The sequence below is a fragment of the Sphaerodactylus townsendi genome, linkage group LG02, assembly GCF_021028975.2.
Source record: "Sphaerodactylus townsendi isolate TG3544 linkage group LG02, MPM_Stown_v2.3, whole genome shotgun sequence".
Lineage (NCBI taxonomy): Eukaryota > Metazoa > Chordata > Lepidosauria > Squamata > Sphaerodactylidae > Sphaerodactylus > Sphaerodactylus townsendi.
This window is the reverse complement of record NC_059426.1, coordinates 60,597,308-60,620,020: the sequence shown is the minus strand read 5'-3', so window position 1 is coordinate 60,620,020 and position 22,713 is coordinate 60,597,308. Positions and strand designations below refer to the sequence as shown.

The window sequence follows — 22,713 nt, the reverse complement described above, 5'->3', positions numbered from 1 at the left end:
CGCATGCTGCCCAGACCACAGCGAATAAGTGAATAACACAGATGACCAGGGATTTGGTTCAACCTATACTTTTTGCTGTCATCACAGTTAATCTGTATAGCTTGAGCACAGTCCTACTGCTAAAAACTGGTAGTGCAGTGCGGGGTCATACATATCCTTATGATGAGGCATAAACATACTGGTGTGGATATAACAGTGTTACATGTATAGCTGAAAATGGTTGCGTATAAAATCTTAAAATTTTAAGACAATAAAGAATACTTGAAAAGTAGTTCATTTGAATTAGTTGGGCATTTCTTCTTAAGAGAAGGCTTAGTGGGAGTGGATTTATAGTACACACTCCTCTTGTAATGCAGATTATGTGCTCTTGCTCATGTGACCAGTCACAATACCACCCCCTCCCCTTTTCTGAACATCATATGTTTGTTGTATCTAGAAGTCAGAAGAGAATAGAAAGGTATCAAAATCAGAATACTAATTTTGTACAATTTTGTACAAATATTTGTACAATTTTGCTGGGGATGATCCTCCATAAGAACATATCTGCTTTAAGAGTATAAACACTTCAGAAATATGTCAGTGTCCATTCACATGCTGCCTTATAATATTTCACTCTGCTGTCCAATGATTCCGAGATCTTCATCTCTTCCTCAAGATACCTTTTCAAGGTCAAAATAGAGTGTGTTTTGTGCATATTAAATTTTACATAATGCATTGGCCGCTCAAAGGGCAAATTTCCCTTTTCTGGTGCCACTCTTACAGATAGTACTTGCATTGGATTTCCTTGGCACTCCTTTCTGTGTTAGCCATTATCAGCTTGTGTCACTTACAGTTGTGTGTTGCACCCTCATAACATCATTCAGGGACAGTGCTGATGACTACTAGACACCATAATAATCCACTGTTAGTTCATCAGAATGACGGAAGACAACAGGGATTCTGCTGTACAACTGGAAGTAATAACAGGGAAGTACCAAAACAGAATTGTTCTGCCTTAAGAAGTAAACTGTGATCATATATGTCTGGCATAAGTGGGAAACCACAGAACATGCACATACAGCAACACTTTATTATTCAGCTTTTCGAATACCAACCTAACACTCAAAACAAGTTACCATTGTGTGAAGTGATGCTGCCACCTCAGATGGTGGATTGGAATGAATTCAAGGGGGCAGCAAATTCAAGATGATATTCTATTATTTTAAGTAACTTTTAAAAAGGACCTGTAGGTGGCATTCATTCATTTGGTCCCAGGTTGAGCAGTGTATAAATAACTTCCTTTCTTCATAGTACCACTGTTTTACAACTGTGGCAAACAGGGGGGTTTTTTTGGGGGGGGCAACCTTTATTATGTATAGCAGTCTGATTGTCAAGGGAAAACAGCATGTTTTTAGTTTGTGCTCTAGAGAGAGAGCTGTAAGATATGGACATTCCCTTTGCAGTCCTGCCGTAGCAGGATCTGCCTGGTATGCTCCCAAGGCAAACTTGTATGACTGTGGAAAGGGAGCAGCATTTGACTGTTCCTCAGCCAACCAAAAGACCTTGCAGATGTAGCCTACAGAAACAAAATGATCTGGCACTGACAGAGTTAACTTTCTTTACCGTCTCGTGAGGAATCTAAAGGATTTGCTTGTACTTCAGATTCTAAATCACTCATGAAGAAAGAAAATTTTGAAATTTTCAGGTGGGTATCCCTGTTTGTAGTAGTAGTAGAACAAAATTCTACAGAACTCAGATGTTGATCTTGAAATTCTGACTTACAAATTACTTTCCCTTACAGCATGATATGTGTTCTGGCTTGTTCTCTTCAGATGATTTACTGAAGGCCCTGGTAAGCCCACTCCCATCAGATCTCAGAAGCTAAGGAGGCTGGCAATGGAAACTACCTCTTAATGGCTGTTTCCACACGGGCGGAATACAGCGTCCCAGGGACGCTAAAAACAGTGTCCCTGGGGAGGGTTTGCACGGCCGCCGCTGCTACATCGCAACCCCCGAGTGGCGCGAAGCCGCTGTTTCCGTACCACGCTCCTTGAGCGAGGTTTTTCGGAAACAGCGGCTTCCAACTGCTGCTGTGCGAACAGCAGCGGCTGGAAGGCGCCATTCTCCCCCTTTCCCGAACACCTTACCATCCCTCTGACCTTCTGGCTCATCGCCCAGGCCAGGGGACACGCACCTGCCTGCCCTACAATCCCAGAGCTGTCGTGCAGGGCAGGGGGCGTGTCCCCTGGCCTGGGCGACACGCTGGAAGGCCAGAGGGACGATAAGGCGTTCGGGCAACGGCACAGCCTCTGCGCAGGTTGCGCCGTCTTCCCCGCCCCTACCGGGAATGTTCGAGCAAACGGTCCCGGGGGGATGCATAGGCGTCATATATGCCGACACACACACACACACACACACCCAGCGTGGCTGTGCGGAAATGGTCTATGTCTCTTACTTGAAAACTCAGGGTCACCAGAAGTTAGCTACAGCTTGACACCACTTTACACACACATGTTAAATACAATGTAATTTGATCAGTCTCCACCTTTGGTCAAAACTATTATCTCAGGATATCTGAAGCAAAGTTTTGGATCAACCTAATTCACTCTTGACTTTCCTGTCTCTTGATATGATTAATGGAATATCAGTCTTTTGATATGCCTGTAACATTCTTTCTTGCCATCAAGTCATAGCTGATTTATGACAACCCCAAAGAATTTTCAAGGCAATAGATTTCAGAAGTGGCTTGCCATTGCCTACTTCCATACCATGACCCCAGTATTCCTTGGAGATCTCATATCCAAATACAGACCAGGGCCAACCCTGCTTAGCTTCTGAGATCTGAGGAAATCAGGCTAGTCTGGGGCTATCTAGGTCAAGTCATGGCTGCTATTATTATTATTATTATTATTATTATTATTATTATTATTATTATTATTATTATTATTATTATTATTATTATTATTATTATTATTATTGTAGATTTCACAACTGCCAGATCTTTAGCTGGTTGTTGGCCTTCATTACAATTCGAGCCTCACCCAGAGGCCTAGGAAGTTGTAATGTATCGGCGTAGTATTCGTGCGGATCCCAGCAGGGCTGCCTTCTGAATTTGACAGATGTTAATATTATTATTATTAATTAGTTTTATATACCGCCCTCCCCCGAAGGGCTCCGGGCGGTGCACAACATTTTAAATATATAAGTAGAGCACAATCTAAAAACATAAAACAATTTACAAAAATAAATACACATATGTATGGCTCTATTAAGGTTAAAACAGCTAGAATCCCTATTAAAATATACAGCGTCCCAATAAACAATATATGATATAATATAATATATGGCATCCAACAACTAAACCCTCCCAACTAAACCTGCCTTAATGTTACACTGAGTTCTAGGGCGCAGTCCGAGAATAGGGCTATGGTCAGTTTTAGGTTTCGGGGGTTTTTTTTTACAATTTTGGGAACAATTTCATGACAGAATAAATTAAATAAAAATCACAAATTAGGGATAAGGTTGAGGAAGGGGCAGGGGCTCAGGCTTGCCTTAGTATTTTGGTGAGTTCTAGGGCGCAGTTCGAGAATAGGGTTATGGTCAGTTATAGGTTTCGGGTTTTGTTACAATTTTGGGAACAATTTTATGACAGAATAAATTAAATAAAAGTTAAAAGTTAGGGTTAGGGTTAAGGCAAGGGCAGGGGCTCAGGATTGCCTTAGTGTTACGGCAAGTTCTAGGGTGCTGTCCAAGAATAGGGCTATCGTCAGTTTTAGGTTTCAGGTGTTTTTTTACAATTTTGGGAACAATTTCATGACTGAATAAATTGAATAAAAATCACAAATTAGGGTTAGGGTTAAGGAAAGGGCAGGGGCTCCGGCTTGCCTTAGTGTTTCGCTGAGTTCTAGGGCGCAGTCTGAGAATAGGGCTATGGTCAGTTTAGGTTTCGGGATATTGCTACAATTTTGGGAATAATTTATGACTGAACAAATTAAATAAAAATAAAAAGTTAGAATTAGGATTCGGGCAAGGGCAAGGATTAAGGCAAACCCTGAAATTGACCATAGCCCTATTCTCAGACTGCGCCCCAGAACCAACATAACGCTAAGTCAACCCGAGCCCCTGCACTTGCCTTAACCGTAACCCTAACTTTTTATTTTTATTTAATTTTTTCTGTCATAAATTGTTGCCAAAATGTAACAAAAAATAAATTAAATGAAAATAATAGGTTAGAGTTAAGGCAAGGGCAGGGGCTCAGGCTTGCCTTAGTGTTAAGCTGAGTTCTATGGCACAGTCTGAGAATAGGGCTATGGTCAGTTTTTGGTTTTGGGGTTTTTTTTACAATTTTAGGAAAAATTTTATGACTGAAAAAATTAAATAAAAATCACAAATTAGGGTTCGGGTTAAGGAAAGAGCAGGGGCTCAGACTTGCCTTAGTGATACACAGGGTTCTAGAACGCAGTCCAAGAATAAAGCTATGATCAGTTTGAGGTTTTAGGGTGGGTTTTTTACAATTTTGTGAACAATTTCATGACAGAATAAATTAAATAAAGATCACAAATTAGGGTTAGGGTTAAGGAAAGTGCAGGGGCTCAGACTTGCCTTAGTGTTTTGCTGAGTTCTAGGGCGCAGTCTGAGAATAGGGCTATGGTCAGTTTAGTTTTCGGGATATTGTTACAATTTTGGGAATAATTTATGACTGAACAAATTAAATAAAAATAAAAAGTTAGAATTAGGATTTGGGCAAGGGCAAGGATTAAGGCAAACCCTGAAACTGACCATAGCCCTATTCTCTTTTTTTCTTTTTCTTTTTGAAGTATAAATCTTTATTATTTTCAAAATTATAAAAAAACATACAAAACATAGATTACATAGTTTACATTTCTTCCATATTCTACTGTAACAAATATTGACTTATTTTACTTCCTCATTATTACAATCTTAAATTTAAGTCTCAAATTAATTCCTAATTTTGTATAGCCATTCTTCTTTTTTCTTTACTTCATTCAAAGCTTAAAGACTAATTTCTATTATATTTATATACACTTTAACTTTGACAAAACTTGGAACTATATCATCATTCTTTCCTTTTTTCATATATTTCAGCAGTGGATCCCAGTCTTTTAAGTATTTGTCGATAGATTTTTGGTTGATTATAGATGACAATTTATCATGTCCAAGATATTCTATTAACTTATTCATCCAATCTCTTTCCTCTGGGAGCCCTTCGCTTTTCCATAGCCCTATTCTCAGACTGCGCCCCAGAACTCAACATAACACTAAGTCAACCTGAGCCCCTGCACTTGCCTTAACCCTAACCCTAACTTTTTATTTTTATTTTTTCTGTCATAAATTGTTGCCAAAATTGTAACAAAAAAAATTACATAATAGTAATAGGTTAGGGTTAAGGCAGAGTACAAGCATAGGGGCTCAAGTACTTTTCGCCTATGAGTGCTCAAGCTTGAGCTTCTATGGACGCTGAGGTTCTCGGAATATCAGGCTATGGTCAGTTTTACATTTTGGGTTTTTGTTACAATTTTTGGAACAATTTTTGACTGAATAAATTAAATAAAAATTTTAAGGGATTTAAAGGGAGAATCTGGACTTTGTAGATTAAAAAAAACATTGAAAGTATTGTGGAAGGCTTTCACAGCCAGAATCAACTGGTTGTTGTGGGTTTTACAGGCTATGTGGCTGTGGGCTGGTAGATCTTGTTTCTAATGTTTTGCCTGCATTTGTGGCTGGCATCTTCAGAGGTGTATCGCAGACAGAAGTCTGTTATAAGAGAAGTCTGGACACAGTATATAACAGACTTCTCTCTCTGATACATCTCTGAAGATACCAGTCACAGATGCAGGTGAAACATTAGGAACAAGATCGACCTGACCATGGCCAGGAAGCCCAGAAAACCCAGAACAACCAACATTGAAAATGATGCTGTTTGGGGGGTGGGGTGGGGAATCTACCCTGAAACAGCATCACTTTCAATGTTGTTTAAACTAGGGAGCCCAGAGTCTCCCTTTAAGTTGGATTTAAAAAGAGAATCTGAGCTCTCTAGTTTAAGCAACCTGAGAAGTGATGCTGTTTCAGGGTGGATTCACCCCCTTCAAAAATTGCATCACTTTCACGCCCATATGAGGTGAGGGTGAGGGACGCAAAACTCAGATTTTGTCCCAGTCTCCATTTCCCCCAGCTACGCCTCTGTTCAGAGGTTTCACTGCCCCGGAATGTGAAGGTTTCCTTTAATCACAATGGGTACTAACCGACTGACTGACTGACTCATCAAAAGAACTCAAAAACCACTGAAACTGCAAAGTTGAAATTTGGCACACCACTTCATTATGTGCTTCAGGTGCTCGCTAAGAAAGGATTTTCCAAAATATTCACTACCACTCAACTTATTAGCTATTTACTGTTCAACTCTGGCCATCTGCACGAACATTCTAAGGGGGGCCGTTAAACACCACGAGTTTCATGTACTTCAACATGGTATTTTTGATGGTTTTTGAGTTCTTTTGATCAGTCAGTCAGTGCGTTTATATATATAGCTTCGTTTCACAGGACATTTTAATGAAGGGCACTTTGAAGCTCTAACTCCATTTGTCGTATCGACAAGTTCTGCTAACGCCCACCAAACTACAACCGCGATTGATCCAATGGTGTGCCAACTGCATTCTAACACCTCAACGCATATGAACCTGTTCCTTCTGCTGAAACCACTAAAGGGAGAAGAGGAATTAAACGCAGAAAGCGATTTACACATTGCATTAGAAAAAGACAACTATGGGAAACTGCTGCAAAATATGCAAAAACCAACCCGTCAGTCCACAAACAGGCTGTATGCTGAATGTCACCCCAAAATTCATAGAGAGGCTGTGATGAAGTATGCGTAGCGAAGCACGGGTATCCTGCTAGTCTTTTATGAATCTGTCTAATTCCCTTTTAAAGCTATCTATACATCCTCAGGCAGCGAATTCCACATTTTAATAACTCGCTGTGTAAAAAAATAATTCCTTTTCTATTACCCATCAGCTTTATTGAATGCCCTTAAATTTCAGTATTTGGGGAGTGGGAGAAAAAGTTTTCTTTATCAACTCTGTCCATTCTGTGCATAATTTTATAAACCTCCGCCAAATCCCCTCTTAATCATCACTTTTCTAATTGAAAATTCCAGACTCTTCAGTCTCTCCTCATAGTGGAAGGCAGTCCAGCCCGCTAATTATCTGAATATATTAAATTGTTAATGTTCCTTCTACCAGTTTTCACTCCAACTTCATCTAAATCTAATCCAGCTTTCTTACATGTTTTGTTTATTGATTTAATAGATAAACAGATAAAATCCTTGTCTGACATCTTTGCCAGTTAGAAACTGTTCAGTTTATCCATATTCAATCCTAAAAGTAATCTGTTGTCCAGTGTAAGTTGTTTATGAAAACAATCAGATGTTGTGGCACACATACTTCTAAAATCATTCACAGCTTTTTGTGATCAAAGAAAAGTTTCTAACTTTCCAGATCTGGAATTCTCTCATATGCTCCAATGAGTGTATGCCTGCTGCAAGTTACAGCTTATTTATGGTGACCCCGTAGGGCAACAGACATTCAGAAGGGGTTTGCCATTGCCTACCTCTGTGTTACAACCCTGGTATTCATTGGAGATGTCCCATCTAAATAGTTGTCAGGGTGAAAGTTGAGAGTGTGTGACTGATCCAGGGTCACTCAGCAAGTTTCAATGTCAAGAGTAGATTTTTGAACCTGGGTTTCCCAGATTCTAGTCCAACACCTTAACCATTACACCATATAAGCTCTAGTATGAAATGTAAATTTCCAATATGATCTCTAGTGCTTCTTCCTTTTCTTAATCAAGCTTGAATATCGTATGTTTCTCATTACGTATATAACAGCCTTTGTTGAAAGATTGTAAACATCACTTTGCTAGCATGAGAAATTAATGTGATGCTCCAATAGTTGCTGCAGTTTTTGATATCTCCTTTCTTCAGAATTGGAATGTAGATTAAGTTTTTCCATTTTGTGGGTGAAAGAAATCACTGTGGATGAAGGAAATCACCTATAAGGAATAAGGCCCATGTCTTTAGTGTCCTTTAAAGCAGCCAGGGGAAGGATGGGGTGGGGGGAGAACAGTTAATCCTTTTTCTTTTATACCATTTCCAAGATACATATCATCTACACTCACCTGCTATCAGGCCAGGTGTGTATGGGGGAGGGGAGTAGCTTCTTATTCACATGTATACATGGCAGGACTGTGTTCTTCAGATGGGATCTGTGTATCCTCACATCTATGTTAGAATGCCTTCACTGCACCTAAGAAGTACACTGTAGTCCTCAGAAGTTCACACAGAAGTTTGGCACCCCCAAACTCTTGTTGACTTTTGGTGTGCATGTGTGCAATTCTATATGGGCTCATTTTTGTTTAAAAAGGCTAAAGTAGCTCTCTCTCAATAAGCTAAACTGGTGAAAGTGTACTTGGAAATGCAGATTATTCCAGTTCTTTAAGAGAACACAAATGTGAACTTGACACATAGTCCTGGGAAGAAAATACACCATCTAGGTAAAGTTAGCTCAGTTTCAATTCTGGCCTCCCTTATGGCAGTGCTGTGAAAACTGTTCTGTTTTTTGTAAGCAGAATCGATTCCCATTCAGAATTGGACAATCACCCACAGACGATCACCCACCAAGCTAATTTTAGACATTCCAAGGTAATCTCTTACATTTTTAACTGTGATCAAAAGAAACACAGAAATGCTTCAGATGTATTCTGAATACAGTCTAATGATGATCCATTTTTAAAAGTAGTATTGATGTACAAAAAAAAAGTAAGCCTCCGCTGTAATGTTTTGCGTGGGGCTACACTAAAACGACAGGTTTTGCACCTTGTGTCAACCGCTTTGTTGTGCCTGGCTATAAAGGCCCGAGCGGGAGTGGGGGGGGGATGGATACAAAGACGGAGGAGGAGGAGGCTCCTTGCCTGTACTAGGCGGCCATTTGCCTCCGCCCCTCGTCCCTTCCCTGGTTGCCTGCCGGGATTCGTTCCCGTCGACGACGCCGGTCGGGTGGGAAAGAGGCGCAGCTGGGAGTGAGCAGTAAGGGAGGCGGCGAACAGGTAAGCGGTGGGGATCCCTTTAGGGGTGCTTTTCTTGAGCGAAAGTGGTCCGTGCGTACGGGGCCGCCGCCGCCTCCTCTCTTGGAGTGCAACCAGTTGCTGCTTCTCCGCTCCTCCTTCCTTTCTCCCTGGGTGGCGACGCACCTTTTGGACTCCAGGGTTCATTCGGCGACCCCCCTTCCTTCCTTTTCTTCCTTCCTTGCTGCTTGCTTGAGACGGGCCGTTTCTTTTGCGATTAGACGCCCCAAATATTTTGGCACCCCAATCTTTGGAGACACGCGCATTGGGGAAGCTCTTGCGCCCTTCAGTTCTTAAGATCTGGACCGGACATCTAAGATTCCACGGAGACCGGGTTCAGGGAGCCATACTGAAGGACAAGTTTTTCTCTCCCCGCCCCCCAGGCTGATACACCCCATCCCCGTCTGAAGTCGACCATAGGGAATTGCGTGGCATTACAAAGCCGGAGGAGGGGGAGGAGATGGCCAGATGGGGCTGGGGGAATGGTCAGGCTGTGAGTTGATCCGGAAGTTTTAAAGGGCGTTAAAAAGTGTACAGTACTTTAGAGAAGGTCTTCGGAGTTTCACGTCTGTTTTCCCCTAACTTTCAGCACATGCTTCATTGTGTATGTGTTTAGATCCTTCATTTACTCATTCTCTCAAGCTTCATGTAAAGTTTCATATCTCTGCTAGGGGGGTGTATTTACAACCCAATTCTGTGCATATTTCCTTGAAAATAAGTACTTTTTACTGCAGGCAGTTTACACCTAAGTAAGAATGCATAGGACTGCTGTCTAACAGTGCCATCCTAAGCGGAGTTACACTCTTCTAAGCCCATTGACTTCAGTGGGTTTGGAAGGGTGTAACTCAGTTTCGGATGGCATGATTCATTTATCATTTCTTCAGAAGATTTCATTATTTTTCCTGGACTGTCTCCCCTGTGTCTGAACCTGCTAGTATTTGTACTCATTAGGGTGAACTACCTTGAGTACTGGCTCATTTTTCATCTTCCAACTGGTTAATTTTTAAACAGAAAAGTGTCAAGCTTAAGTATGCCTGGAAGCTTTACCTCTTGGTGTCAAGTATGTGGATGAACAATAGCTCCTCAGTTGATAGAGAAGGGCACTTTGTGTCTGCTCAGGCGTTATTTACTTCAGCTGTAGTCCTCTTTTCTTGCTCAGATGCAGGGTGGGTTCCATGTTAAAACAATGAAATAGGTAAAGGAAACAGTACAATAAAACCAGATAACAATAGTAGGAACACCACACTAAACAGTACAATACATACAATCTTCCTGGGTGGCCATGTTCCATGTGCATATCCTCATCCAATTAACCATACTCTTTTACCTTCCATCCTAATCACTTACCAGTAGTATAAAATAAAATTCCTAAGTACAGTAAGAAATAAATGCATGCACTGCTTGCACGGAAAATTATCGATTGCCCTACACAGACATGGCATTTTTTAGGTCTATTCTGATTGTACTCCAGCGGCTGAGTTGACCTGAAAAATGTTCATAGGAGCAAGAGAACATTTGATAAACTTTAGAGGTTGACATTTGTGGGGGCCAATAAAGATCATATTAAGACGTAATAATTCCTTCCTTTTTCTGGGGACTTAGCTGATTGTGTTCCTGAAACAAAATTACACCCTGAATCTTTATTGTTTGGTTTTAATATGTCTAAATGTTAATTTACCATTACATAGTTTGAGAAATCGTACCTTAAACTTAGTACTTTCCGGACATGCAAGCATTTATTTTTCTGATCTCAGCCTCTTATTTCCACTAGTGTGCATTAAATACTAAGGAATATATTTTCAGTGTCTCCACAATGCATTGGCATATTAGCTATACAACAGGTAACACAGAGACGTTACTTGCCTGCATTGATCTCACAGTTGTTAAAGTATTACTGTTATGAGGGTTTTTCCTTTATTTGGAGAGTATGAAAGACCTTTTTAGGAAATTGAAATTGAAGCGTAAGCTGTTCCATGGTTAGTAGTTTTGGATGGTTGGTAGATACTAGTTCAGAAACAATGACATATTGTGTGTGTGCCAACTCTGATATTTGCAGACTTCACAAATTGAAAGAAAAATTAGGTTTGTTAATTGATTCATTTTGAGATTAATTGATCCTGTTATAGCATCTTCTGGGTTGTTTTTTTTTTAAAAACGCACTATACTCTGTCCCACTGAAAGATCTCAAAGAGATTTGTGAATTGATCTGCCATTGCTTCGACCATCTTTGTTCTAGAATGCCCCGTTTGGGTCTTAGTGCCTTCGAGACAGTACTAGGTAAGCATTAGGACCCAAGCACTCTAGAACACAGATGATCCAGGAAATAGTAGATCAATTCACAAATCTCGTGGGATCTTTCAGTGGGACAAAGTATAGTAGTCTTTTTCATCTTGAAATTAGATTTCTGCCTTGGAGATGTAGCACAGAACTAATAGGATGTCTTTCTGGCTTTGATGTTACATTAATACAGAGACTCCAGTGATGAGTCCCATAGAGACTGTTCAACAATGACATTTTCCTCAGCTCTGCATCATACTTATTCACATTCAGTGTACATGTTAGTGGCACTGATTATTTGCTGTGATCTGTATATTCTGGGTCTCTGTGTATTTAAACAGGCACACACTTCCTTCCATATAATCTACTTCCCCATCCATTTTTTTTCCTGTGAACAAGCACATCCCATGATGGATGATAACGAGAGATTCTTCTTGCTAAAGCTGCAGTTGTGTGAATCTATCCAGGGGTGGTGATCTCTTTCCAGTTTGCACACAATCTACAGACTTTTTGGACTTATGGAAAACATCTATTTTCCTTTCATTATTAAGCTTGTATGACCAAAATTCCTGAACATAAAAACAATGTATTGTTAAAGGCTTTCATGGCTGTAATCAACTGTCTATTGTGGGTTTTCTGGGCTGTGTGACTATGGTCTGGTAGTTTTTGCTCATAATGTTTTGTTCCTAAGACATACCTCTGAAGATGCCAGCCATAGATGTGAGCAAAATATTAGGAACAAAAACTACTAGACCACGGCTGACATTCTAATGGATGCAGCGCTGGCATGTGCTGATGTGGGTGTCCACCCCACCGGTATAAGGGGAAAACCTGTCAGAAGAGAGGGTACCCATCTCAGTGGGTAGGTGCTGTTCAGTACCGCAGCCCCCAAATTCAAAAGAGTGTGCCAATGCATGAGACCCTGTTGGTGCAATGGGGGGGATTCCCCCTTCTCCTCCCCACCCTCCACACCAGTGTGTGGGGTGTGTGGGCCAAGACCAGATGATGGGCCCCCTCCCCCTCCCCAACTTCCATCAAGCTTTCACCCCAGGAATCCCCCCCCCTCTGGCTGCAGACTTACACCACCCAAAAGTGTGGCATAAGTCCTTTTTTTGAATAGCCGATTTTCAGGCGGCTGGGGCTTTTCTTGATTTTTTTCTCCTCACGCTGACTGAAGTGTGGCAGCAGCGCTGTCCCTGGCCACTGCGCATTCTGAATTGGGCTTCTTGTATGTTGATACCTGTGGAAGGTTACCTGGGTGGAATGATTTTGTGTTCTTCCTATGGGTCTAAACAATAACATTGCATTGTTGGGTGTATGGGAGGATGCTGTTGTAGAGAAAATGGCTGCCATGGAAAAATTCCTAGTTTGGTCCCTGAAATGTCCAATTGAGAGGGAAAGACCTCTGCCTAAACTTTGAAGACCTTTTTTCTTATCACAGGCAATATTAGACTCTGCCTTGTATCACTATAAAGCTGGTGGGTATGTTAAGATTTCAGACTGTCTCATTTTAAACTAGACTGAGATGTTCAGAAGAACCTGCTGTTAATGAAGATGTCTGTTCTCTTTGGGTAGAATGGATGTTGTGAATGGGAGTAGATATTATTGGATTATATTGTAATACGCGGTCATATTACTACGGATTATGCCACAAGCAATATTTGTGGAGTGGTTTAAAATTTAAATCTTGCAGTTGTGCTAACTTGACCTTTTAAGAATTCCAACCACTCACACAGATAGCATGTGTCAGGCAAGTCCAGACAGACAGAAGGTGGAAGGTGTGTATGCCGGTTTATCCTTTTTGGCTCATGGTTGAGGATGAAACTATGTCGGAGACTCAGATTGTTTGGATTCAGCTATGAGTCATGCAAGGTGCAAACTCTGGAACACTCTTAACGTAACATATGTGGGTGGGTTAGCGCTTCACTGCCCCAGAAACTTTATGGAATTTGTCTGCAGACTTGGATCTGCTTCATAGTAAAAACAGAGTTTAAGATGTATGTCTAGTTTTTTGAATCTGAAAATACCAATTTGAATAAGTGGGATGATCTTGAAGACATTGCACCATCTGGTCAGGTACTAGGTGAATCCCAAAATGTAATTTAATATATACCAAAACCAGTGTTATAGAGAGACGAGGAAATGTTTTATTGTCTTCACTCTGCACAAAATGCAATTCTCCCTGTATTTTTTCTTTCTTTCAAAGAGTGACTGTTTTATCACAAAGCTGTATGTGTCATGAGTAGTGGAGCCCGCTTGAACTATATACTATTATTGTGAGCAACTGTTCTTGTTTAATGCCACCAAAAGCTGGGATAGTAAGCTTGACATTAAATTATCTGCCATTTTTTCAAAGGAGCACTGTTATGAGTGTTCCTTTTCCAAACTTGCTTTTACTCTACCATCAGTATAAGCAGTGCTATCATTGTGGGACCTTATGGTTGAAAGATGCCTTGAAGATTCTTTAAGTGAAAACAGAAACCAAAAAAACCCTGCCTGGAACTGTAAGGTTTTTTTTAAAAGAAGGATCTGGGTATATATACCATGAAAGCAACGTTAAGACCACTCTGAGCGTGTGAGTCTCCTTGGTACAAGTCCCCTCCCCCCCCATATGGACCATGGAATCAATACTTCTATAGCTATTAAGCTGCATATACTGATAATAAGGGTATAAGGATATATGGCAGTATAAGGAAACTTGTGAATATGCACCTAATAAGGGTATATGGCAGTATAAGGAAACTTATGAATATGCACATTTGCAAGCCTTTTTCTGCACTTTATTTCTTTTCTGCAGTTTACAGTTTCTTTTCTTGGTCTCTTTAGTAATAATGCTGAGTTTCTTTCGACGAACACTGGGGCGCCGGTCTATGCGCAAACATGCTGAGAAGGAACGGCTAAGAGACGCCCAGCGAGCTGCAACTCATATCCCTGCTGCTGGAGATGCAAAATCCATAATTACATGCCGAGTCTCTTTACTGGATGGGACTGATGTCAGTGTGGACTTACCGGTATGAGAGAACTATAGTTTCTTTTCTCAACATTGCTTACTCACGTTTGAAGGAATAATTTATGTGGGACTTTTTTTTGTCATCTCTAGATTGGATAAGACTTTGGTAGGCAGCCATGCAGAAACTATGCACTGGTGTTGAAAGGTGAAAAGGTTGTTCATAGGAATTGATGACAGGTTGTGAAATCAGATATTTTTAAAGTCTTATTTCCATCTAGGATGACGAATTCCAGAATGGTAGCCACTTTTGTTTCTTGCATATGTGCCATCTTAAAGATTAACATATGGCATGTGAGCTTTCTTGGATTAGCTTCTATTCGAGCACCATAAATCTGTCAGTGTTTAAGACTCCACTGGGTTTTGGTGTTAGTCTAGTCCAAGATGCCAGAGAATTGGATAACTTCTTTATTTTCAATATATTGTTTGTATGTAAGAATAGCTAATAAACAGAAAAAGGGTTTATTTAATTTTAATGTTAACTTACCGATTTTGAATTTCAATTATTATGAACCGTTTTTATCGTTGTGAAATCTGACGTTTGAGGCAGATTCTGCATAAGCCAAAAACACCTTTTACACCTTTTTAAACCGTTTTACACCATTTTCACACTGCTGTTTTTGGCCCATGGGGAATCTGCCTGAGTTTGGAACTGGGTACAGAAATTCCAATTTTGTGGGGTCAATTTTTGAATGTTGTCTTGTAAGCTGCTGAACAGGTTTCATTTCATGTTTTGCAAGTCAAAATTTCACGTTGGTATTTTAGGTGGCTCTGTACCTACTCCATCTTTACTTTTGAAGTTGAAACTGCTTCTCATGTCCTATTGTTTGCCTATCTAGTTTGATAACATCTAGCTATGGGGGAATGTCTAGAGATGGTTTTGGAAGCTGCTGAATACATAATTAAAGTTGTGAGCAATACTAGCTGTGTTGAAGGAGGCAGCTGTGAAGCTACACTTAAGGCTAATGGACTTTAATTTGTTAACTCTCAGTCAAGTTACAGTCTTGGGGGCAAGGTGCTCAAGCATTTATTCACTTATTTAAAATACTTATTAACTATCTTTCTTGAAAAGCACAGTGCGGTTACATGGTAAAGAAAACATTATAAAACACAATAAAATGAGTTAAGAAGCTGATAAATCACTCCAAACAGAACTGGCAATAGTAAAAGCTAAATCAATAAAAAAGCAGTCCTAAATAAAACTGTCTTCAACTGTCTCATGAAGATCGACCATGAAGAGGCCAGACTTGTGTTCCTGGGGAGGTTGTTCCATAATCGTGGGTTGACTATAAGCAAGGCCTTTTTTCATGTTCTCATCAAAAATATATGCTGGGGTGGTAGATTGGTAGATGGCAGTAGTTGAGTTCCAGATATTCCTATTATCTGGACCCATTTCAGTCTGGTTTCCAAGCCAGTCGTGGATTGACACATATTTGGTTTCCATAATGATCTTCACTGGGAGACAAAGGGGCATGTATCTTTGTTGATTTTTCCATATCACTCAGCTGCTTTTGAAACCATTCTCTGTATTATCCTACTGGATCATCTGTCTGTAATGAGGGTTGGAAGAACTGGCACTGATTGAACAGATTCCAGGAGATGATACTAAGGGACTTAAACAGTTTAATTGACTCCAAAGTTAGATTCTGTACCCTATTCTCTACCTTTAGAGCCTTGGGAGAAATCATCCAGGGATTTCATGTGTCAAAATTAATATGCAGATTCCACTTTATTTTCCCTTTTCATTGGACCCAGATTTAATTACAGATAACAGGTGCTTTGAATTAGGGTTGAACTGATTTAGGACTAATATAACGGAATCTCAGCCCCAGTTGTTTTCGGTGGCATCACCAGCGCTTAATGAGGTTTCAATGTACTTTAACTGTCTGGTTTGCAGCTTGAGTCTGCTACTAGTTCCAGATTTATTCATGGGCATGCAAATGCTATCCTTGGCCATTTCCACACACAATTTTTACAATATTTCCAGGCAGGAAATGAAATGTTTCCTTTGTGGAGTTCAGCACTGTTTTTCCCCTCTTTGGTTTCAGAAACGTTTTATTTCCAACCTGAAAATGTTTTTTTACCCCCTTTTATAATGATTCTGTTGTTTGAAAAGTTTTCAAGCTGCCTTCTCTTACTGTATGAACATTTTAAAAATGTTCTACCTTTCCTGCTTTTGTTTTCCATGCCACTGTGCCCTAGCTCAACTTCCCCCTCAGTGCTATTTTTTCCCGTCGCTGAGCTGATTTTTTCCCTCATGTCTCTTTATTTTTCATCATTTTGGCTGTTCTCTCACTCCTCTCTCACCCTTTCATTTTCTCTTATATACACATAAGTACTCATGAATATGCTCATGAGTAAACCTGTGATTACTACAAAGAATCTAAAGCCGTTTCCGCACGGCCACGCTGGGGGTTGGGTCGGCGTACATGACGGCGACCTAACCCCCCCCCCCCCGGGACCGTTCGCACGAATGGTCCCGGTAACTACTGGGAAGACTGCGCTGCGCTGTTGCCCGATCGACTCACCTTCCCTGCGACCGTCCGGCGCGTTGCCGAGGCCAGGAAACACGCCCCCCTGCCCTGCGCAACCGCTCCAGAGTCGCAGGGCGGGGGGCGTGTCCCCAGGCCTCGGTGACGCGCCAGACGGTCACAGGGAAGGTGAGTCAATTGGGAAAGGGGGGAGGGATGGCGCCTTCCAGCTGCTGCTGTTCGCATGGCAGCGGTTGGAAGCCGCTGTTTCCCAAAAACATCGCTCGGGGAGCGAGGTTGGGAAACAGCGGCTTCTTGCCGCTGGGGGGGAGCGAGGGCGGCGCGGCTGCAAAGCAGCTGCATCTCCCCATGCGAACAGCTCCCTGAGGATGGCGTTTTTGCCGCCCCCAGGGCGCTGTATTTGGCCCGTGCGGAAAGGGCCTAAGAATCCATGAAACATTTGGAGGGGGTGAATGCGAACAAACATTGTGGTAAAGGGTGGGGGAATAAAAAACGTTCTGCAAACGTTCTAGGTGACTTGTGCGGAAAGGACCCATATCTTACCAGCTTTGTTTGGTGCACCAGTTTGGTGTGGAGAAAGATCTGGCCAGGATACTCTAAAGGATATATGTCACTAGAAAGAGGGCATATTCAGAAGCAGTGTCCCTGCAGTACAGTTCCCTTCCCAAATAAATTTGCCACATGTCATTTAGAACTGGGGTAAGACTATAGTGAGATGTTACAAACAAGTCTAAGTTTCTTTGTGATGGGCACAAACCAAGTTTATGTGGGTACTTATGTATTCTTTCCCTTGTCTCTTTGTCTGTAAAACACAATTGGAGACATCATGCTTTTGTAAGTTTTTAAAAATGTAACTTTGATTTGTTAGGACTGAATGTGGAATGTGTATCTTTTCCAGTAACTAGGATTCTAAACCAGTATTTAGCCATATACCTATGGCTATCTTATTTGCATGACCACCTAATAGAAATTGATTTTTGTTAGCCAGATGTTTGCATTGATACTAGTGCTGTTTGTTTTCTGCATATATCAAATCAGAAACTTAGCTGGCATCCTGTCCTTTGTTGTATGTACTTCTCCAATTTGTAAATTGTTTTACAGAATTGCCTTATTGAAATTGTACACAGTATCTGTATTGAAATTATTTGTTATATCTGACTTGTAATCTTTTGGTAGTGTTTCTAATTGTCACCATTTTCGCTTGTGGATGTATTACAATTTAACCTTGTGTTTTGTAATCATAATTTTTTGTGTTTTCTAGTACCTTTCTATGCACACACACACACCCATTTTTTGGTATTTTGGAGCAGGAACAAAACACAGGGGTTCCCAGTTTACTAAAACTGGGTAGGGAACATCCCTTTTGTTTTGGAGCTATTTCCCTTAGGCTCATTCCGCACATGCAGAATAATGCACTTTCAAACTGCTTTCAGTGCTCTGTGAAGCTGTGCAAACAGTTGTGAAAGTGGTTTGAAAACGCATTATTTTGCGTGTGCGGAAGGGGCCTTAGAGAAGGACACTCAATTTACTTCTCTCACACAGGATTCTTTTGATCATAGGACAGCCAAAGATGGTTCTCTAGGATTGGTTTGAAGTAACTTAATTTTTCCCTAGATGCTTCTCAAACCTTTAATAGCAATTCATTTACAGTGCAATCCTATGCAAAGAAACTCTAGTCCAAGCCCATTGCAATGAACGAGGTTGAACCACATTAACTCTGCAAAGCATGGCACTATTAAATATCTCCAGATTTCTGGTGTCCTTTAGTGTGTTAGTGTATGTCATTGAATTAAAAATAACTACTGAACTTGAATTCTGTCCTCAGATTATTTCGGTTGAAGTCTGGGTTCAAACCTATGTATATGTCATAAAAAGTGTATGTATGAATATGCCTAAAATTTGATTTGAAGTGTATGTGATTCAAGTGTATGTGAGTCATCAAGCTAAACAATATGGTTCTCTAAACCAAACATACAAGAGTCAAACAAACACTTTAAAAAACCCAACCACTTGATCCTGATGGACCTGTAATTCTCCCAGTCTCTTACCAGTGTTGGCCATTAATCAAATGCTTCCTCTCTCCCTTCTCAAAATACAGTCCTTTCATCATGAACCTAGGCCTCAGCTTTAACAGAGGTTGATATTAATGAATATTGTCATGTAGCTGTGTTCTTGGTTGGAGGATTTGGTATGAGTGGGAGTGGAAGCCACGACTGGAGAAGTGAATAGACAATACAGATTACATAATTAGGGTCAAGAGATCAATAACATTATCTTCGCACCCTTTCTCTTTCATGGCATTACTAATCAAACAGGCTTTTGGTCACATAGCCCTCAAGAATGAAGATGAAATTAATAAAAAACATTTATATTTATGAGACTCTAAATTAAGGATCTTCTAAAAATGATTGCATAAATGTCACTAATTTGATGAAATTCCACCAGTGCTATGAAATTACCTATATCCTGCAGTAAACTTCAATTTCTCTATTTTCATTAGAGTGCAATTTGTGCTTTCTTGTTTTTAACATCTCTGGAATGTTTGGTATTGGGCGGGGGGGAGGGGGGACAGAAGCAGGAGCAAAGTTGGGGTGACCTTGAGTGAAAAAAACTGGTAACTGTTCTGAGAATTATTGCTTTGGGGCATTTATGGTTTCCCAGGACTCAGTGCTAAGAAGTTCAATTTCTCCGGAGTCTAACTAGGCATTTCCCCAAGACTTTTGTCTCCTCTGGGTAGGCGCTTGTGAGATTTGAATGTGAAATAGCTATTGCTACTGTTTTTCTGAAAGTATGCTCTATGTTGAAAAGTGGGCCTCTTGTCATAAAAGAGGGTTTCACAGTAAACCCCCTGAAGGATTTGCCATTACAATGTGATTTTTGAATAGTTCATGAACAGACACATTTTTGAGGGAGTAGACCAGAAACTAGTTGAGTAGTGTTCATATTTCAGGAAGCACTAGTAAATAATGGGTTCAGATTCTCTTTTAGGAGCATGGCAAAGGAATGAACACGCTGAACTAGAATATAAAGAGCAACTTTGCTGGATCAGGCCAAAAGGCCATTTTAGTCCAGCATCCTTTTTTTCATAGTAAAGTTTATTATTTCCACATTTAAAACATACAAAAGAAAAATAGAATTTAGAGAAAAAAGGTATGCAGAATAACAAGAAAGCAAAAAATAATAAAGGGGAGATCTTCACTGTTACAAAGAATTTGCACTATGAGAGAGCCTTACTAACAATTATTCATGTGTAAGAATATATAGTATTCTTCTCATCAACCTTATACTTTACATACTTACTTACATTCCAGCTTCTAAGTATTAGAATAGCTAGAAATACCTCACCTTTTTATATTGCTATATCTGAGGCAGCTTAAAAACTAAAACAGTAATGTATAGAAAATCAGTAAAATATTTAAAACAATAGTGACACAAATGACTAAATCAGCCGCATTGAAAAAAAATTACATAAAACAATACAACAAAAGCCTAATGGTTTCTTGGCCTTCATTGATCTTGAAAGCTCTTCAGTGAAATAAGTGCTTTTCCTAACTTCCCTTTCTATACAAGACTGATTTTCTGCTAGCCTTACTAAAGGGTACAGAGGTTTTGGAGGAATTTCAGAGTTGTATTTGGCATATGACAGACCTAAAATTCATCACATTTAGCATGTCAGGCATTGTTTAAACATTAGCACTCGTAAGTCTGTCTTACTTTGCTTCCCAGAGCAGCTTTTCTGACAAGTGAGAGTTCTGTGGCAGCAGATAAGACTAATGTCTGGAGAACGTGGGATGTGTTTTGCTAAAATTCTTCAGTACAGTGCTTGCAAATTTGGCCTCAAAAATAAGCTTAATCAGCAACTAATCTGTCTCTTACCAACATAAATCCTTTTTGTAATTTCAGAAAAAAGCCAAAGGTCAACATCTGTTTGAGCAGATCATGTACCATCTGGACCTCATTGAAAATGACTACTTTGGACTACGGTTCATGGACTCAGCGCAAGTGGCAGTGAGTGCTGTGGAGTATTTTTTTACAGTAGTAAATACACAGAACCACAGTAGTGTGCAAATGTTTCATAGTGTCTCCTATTTCAAAAGTTTTATTGCTGCTTGGTGTCAATATTAGTGTTGTATATCTACAGCCTTGTAGTAAAGGTGACTTGGAACCCCATCCAAAGGCGAGGGGGGGCAACAGGTCTTGTGGGAGCAGTGTGCCTTCGCATCGGTGCATTTGCCCTCCCTGGGCACTTACCCTGGTGGAGAGTAAAACCACTGGTATGCAGCTGCTGGAGTGCAGCCACCATCGGTCTCCCCTAGCACTGGGATGCAGCATGGGATGCTGCACCAGTGTCCCAGTACCCCGATGTTGGTGTAACAGGGGCAGTTTGGGGGTGTGGCTGGGAGAGGAGCTGATATTAATTAGTTTCCTCCCTGCCATTCGCTGGGTTGCGTTGGCGGCAGGAAATGCAAGTCTACTTATAGAGGTTTCTTGGTGGCAGGGAGGCTGTTTTTTGCAAGCCTTCCCTTGCCACCAGGAAGCCTCTCTGGAACCGGCGGGGCAGTGTGGTCACGGCGCTATGGCTGCCTCCCTAATGGCTTGGACGGGGCTGTTGCTCATGTTGCAGATATAACTTTAGCAGAATACAGGGCTCTGTCTTAGACTGTATGTGCCGGTATTTATTTTGTTAGTGGATTGCCTGAGATTGTAGGACTTGCATGTTGCTTTAGGCATTCTGTGGTAGAAAAGCATTAGTAAATGAAAAATAAGATTCCAGAGCTCTCTGCTCCTTCTTGAGCCCAAATGTCAAATTATGGAAGTATCCCATAGAAGTTCTTATCTACCTCTGCTTGTTAGGCTGGAGGTGGTATTCAAGTGTCAGCTAAGGCACCTTCCCCTATTATTTCTATTATCTAAACGTGCATGCTTGCTTCCCTGTCATTTCTTGCATTTTTTTCATGAATTTTCCATTCTTACAGCACATAGCCCTGCTTCTTAACCTAGTTGCCCCTTTGGAGGCAGCGTGGCCGCACCAGCCCCAGCCCCCGCTCTACCACTTCCTTTAGATTGGGCTGCCCATGTTCTAGATAGCAAACAGCATTACAGATGGAGAATATTGAACACATGAGTGCAGTCAGTCCACCCCTTCCTTTTGGATTGCACACCAGAGTAAAACTAAAATCTCTCATTTGGGGGTTTCTGGGAAAAAGTGATATGAGTTCTCCTTGACAAAAGGTTTTAGCTGTACCACACTGAAGTGATTATTTATAACTTATCTTAAATTCCTGCCTCATTCACATCCTTTGTGCATGTGTGTATGATTGTCCTGTTATTTGACTGGACATAGATTTTTTTATTTAATTATTTAGAAACAGCTCATTCACCCTCTTCAGGAAACCAGCCCGGGTAATCTTGCAAAAGAAAACATAATACAAGTTAAACATTAGAAGTTATTAATTAAAACCAAACCTTACAGTTCTTGGCTACTGCTATTCCTTTTGCTAGCATAGCAAGAGATTGTATCTGTCTCTTGTGCAACTTGCTCTTATACTCCAGAGGTTCTGTATCATGTTAGCTTTAGCTATTTTTTTAATTGGGAGCATTTAATACATTTTTTTCATGGAAATTATACTGATTCTGGTAATTGTGCCCCTATGAATTAGGACTTACTTCACAATTTAAAATGCCTTTGTGTTCTGACCTCAATGTCTCTTTCCTCTACACTTCTTTTGTCTTTCCACCACAGTATCCTAAGTACCAAAAGATAATCTCTTGCAGCACTAATGTCACTAATCCACTTCTTGATTCAGAATATTCCCTTGA

The 22,713-nt window shown here is 40.6% G+C and overlaps 1 protein-coding gene across 1 annotated transcript in view; it reads left to right on the top strand.

Moving 5' to 3' along the window:
• Window positions 1-8,954: 8,954 nt before the first annotated feature.
• The window catches only part of EPB41L5 (erythrocyte membrane protein band 4.1 like 5), an 84,949-nt gene continuing 71,190 nt past the window's right edge, over window positions 8,955-22,713 (top strand). Inside the window, exons 1-3 of the mRNA XM_048486702.1 lie at window positions 8,955-9,099; window positions 14,221-14,405; window positions 20,797-20,901. Coding sequence (XP_048342659.1) covers window positions 14,226-14,405; window positions 20,797-20,901 — 285 coding nt within the window. The 5' untranslated portion in view covers window positions 8,955-9,099; window positions 14,221-14,225. The remainder of the gene's footprint in view (window positions 9,100-14,220; window positions 14,406-20,796; window positions 20,902-22,713) is intronic.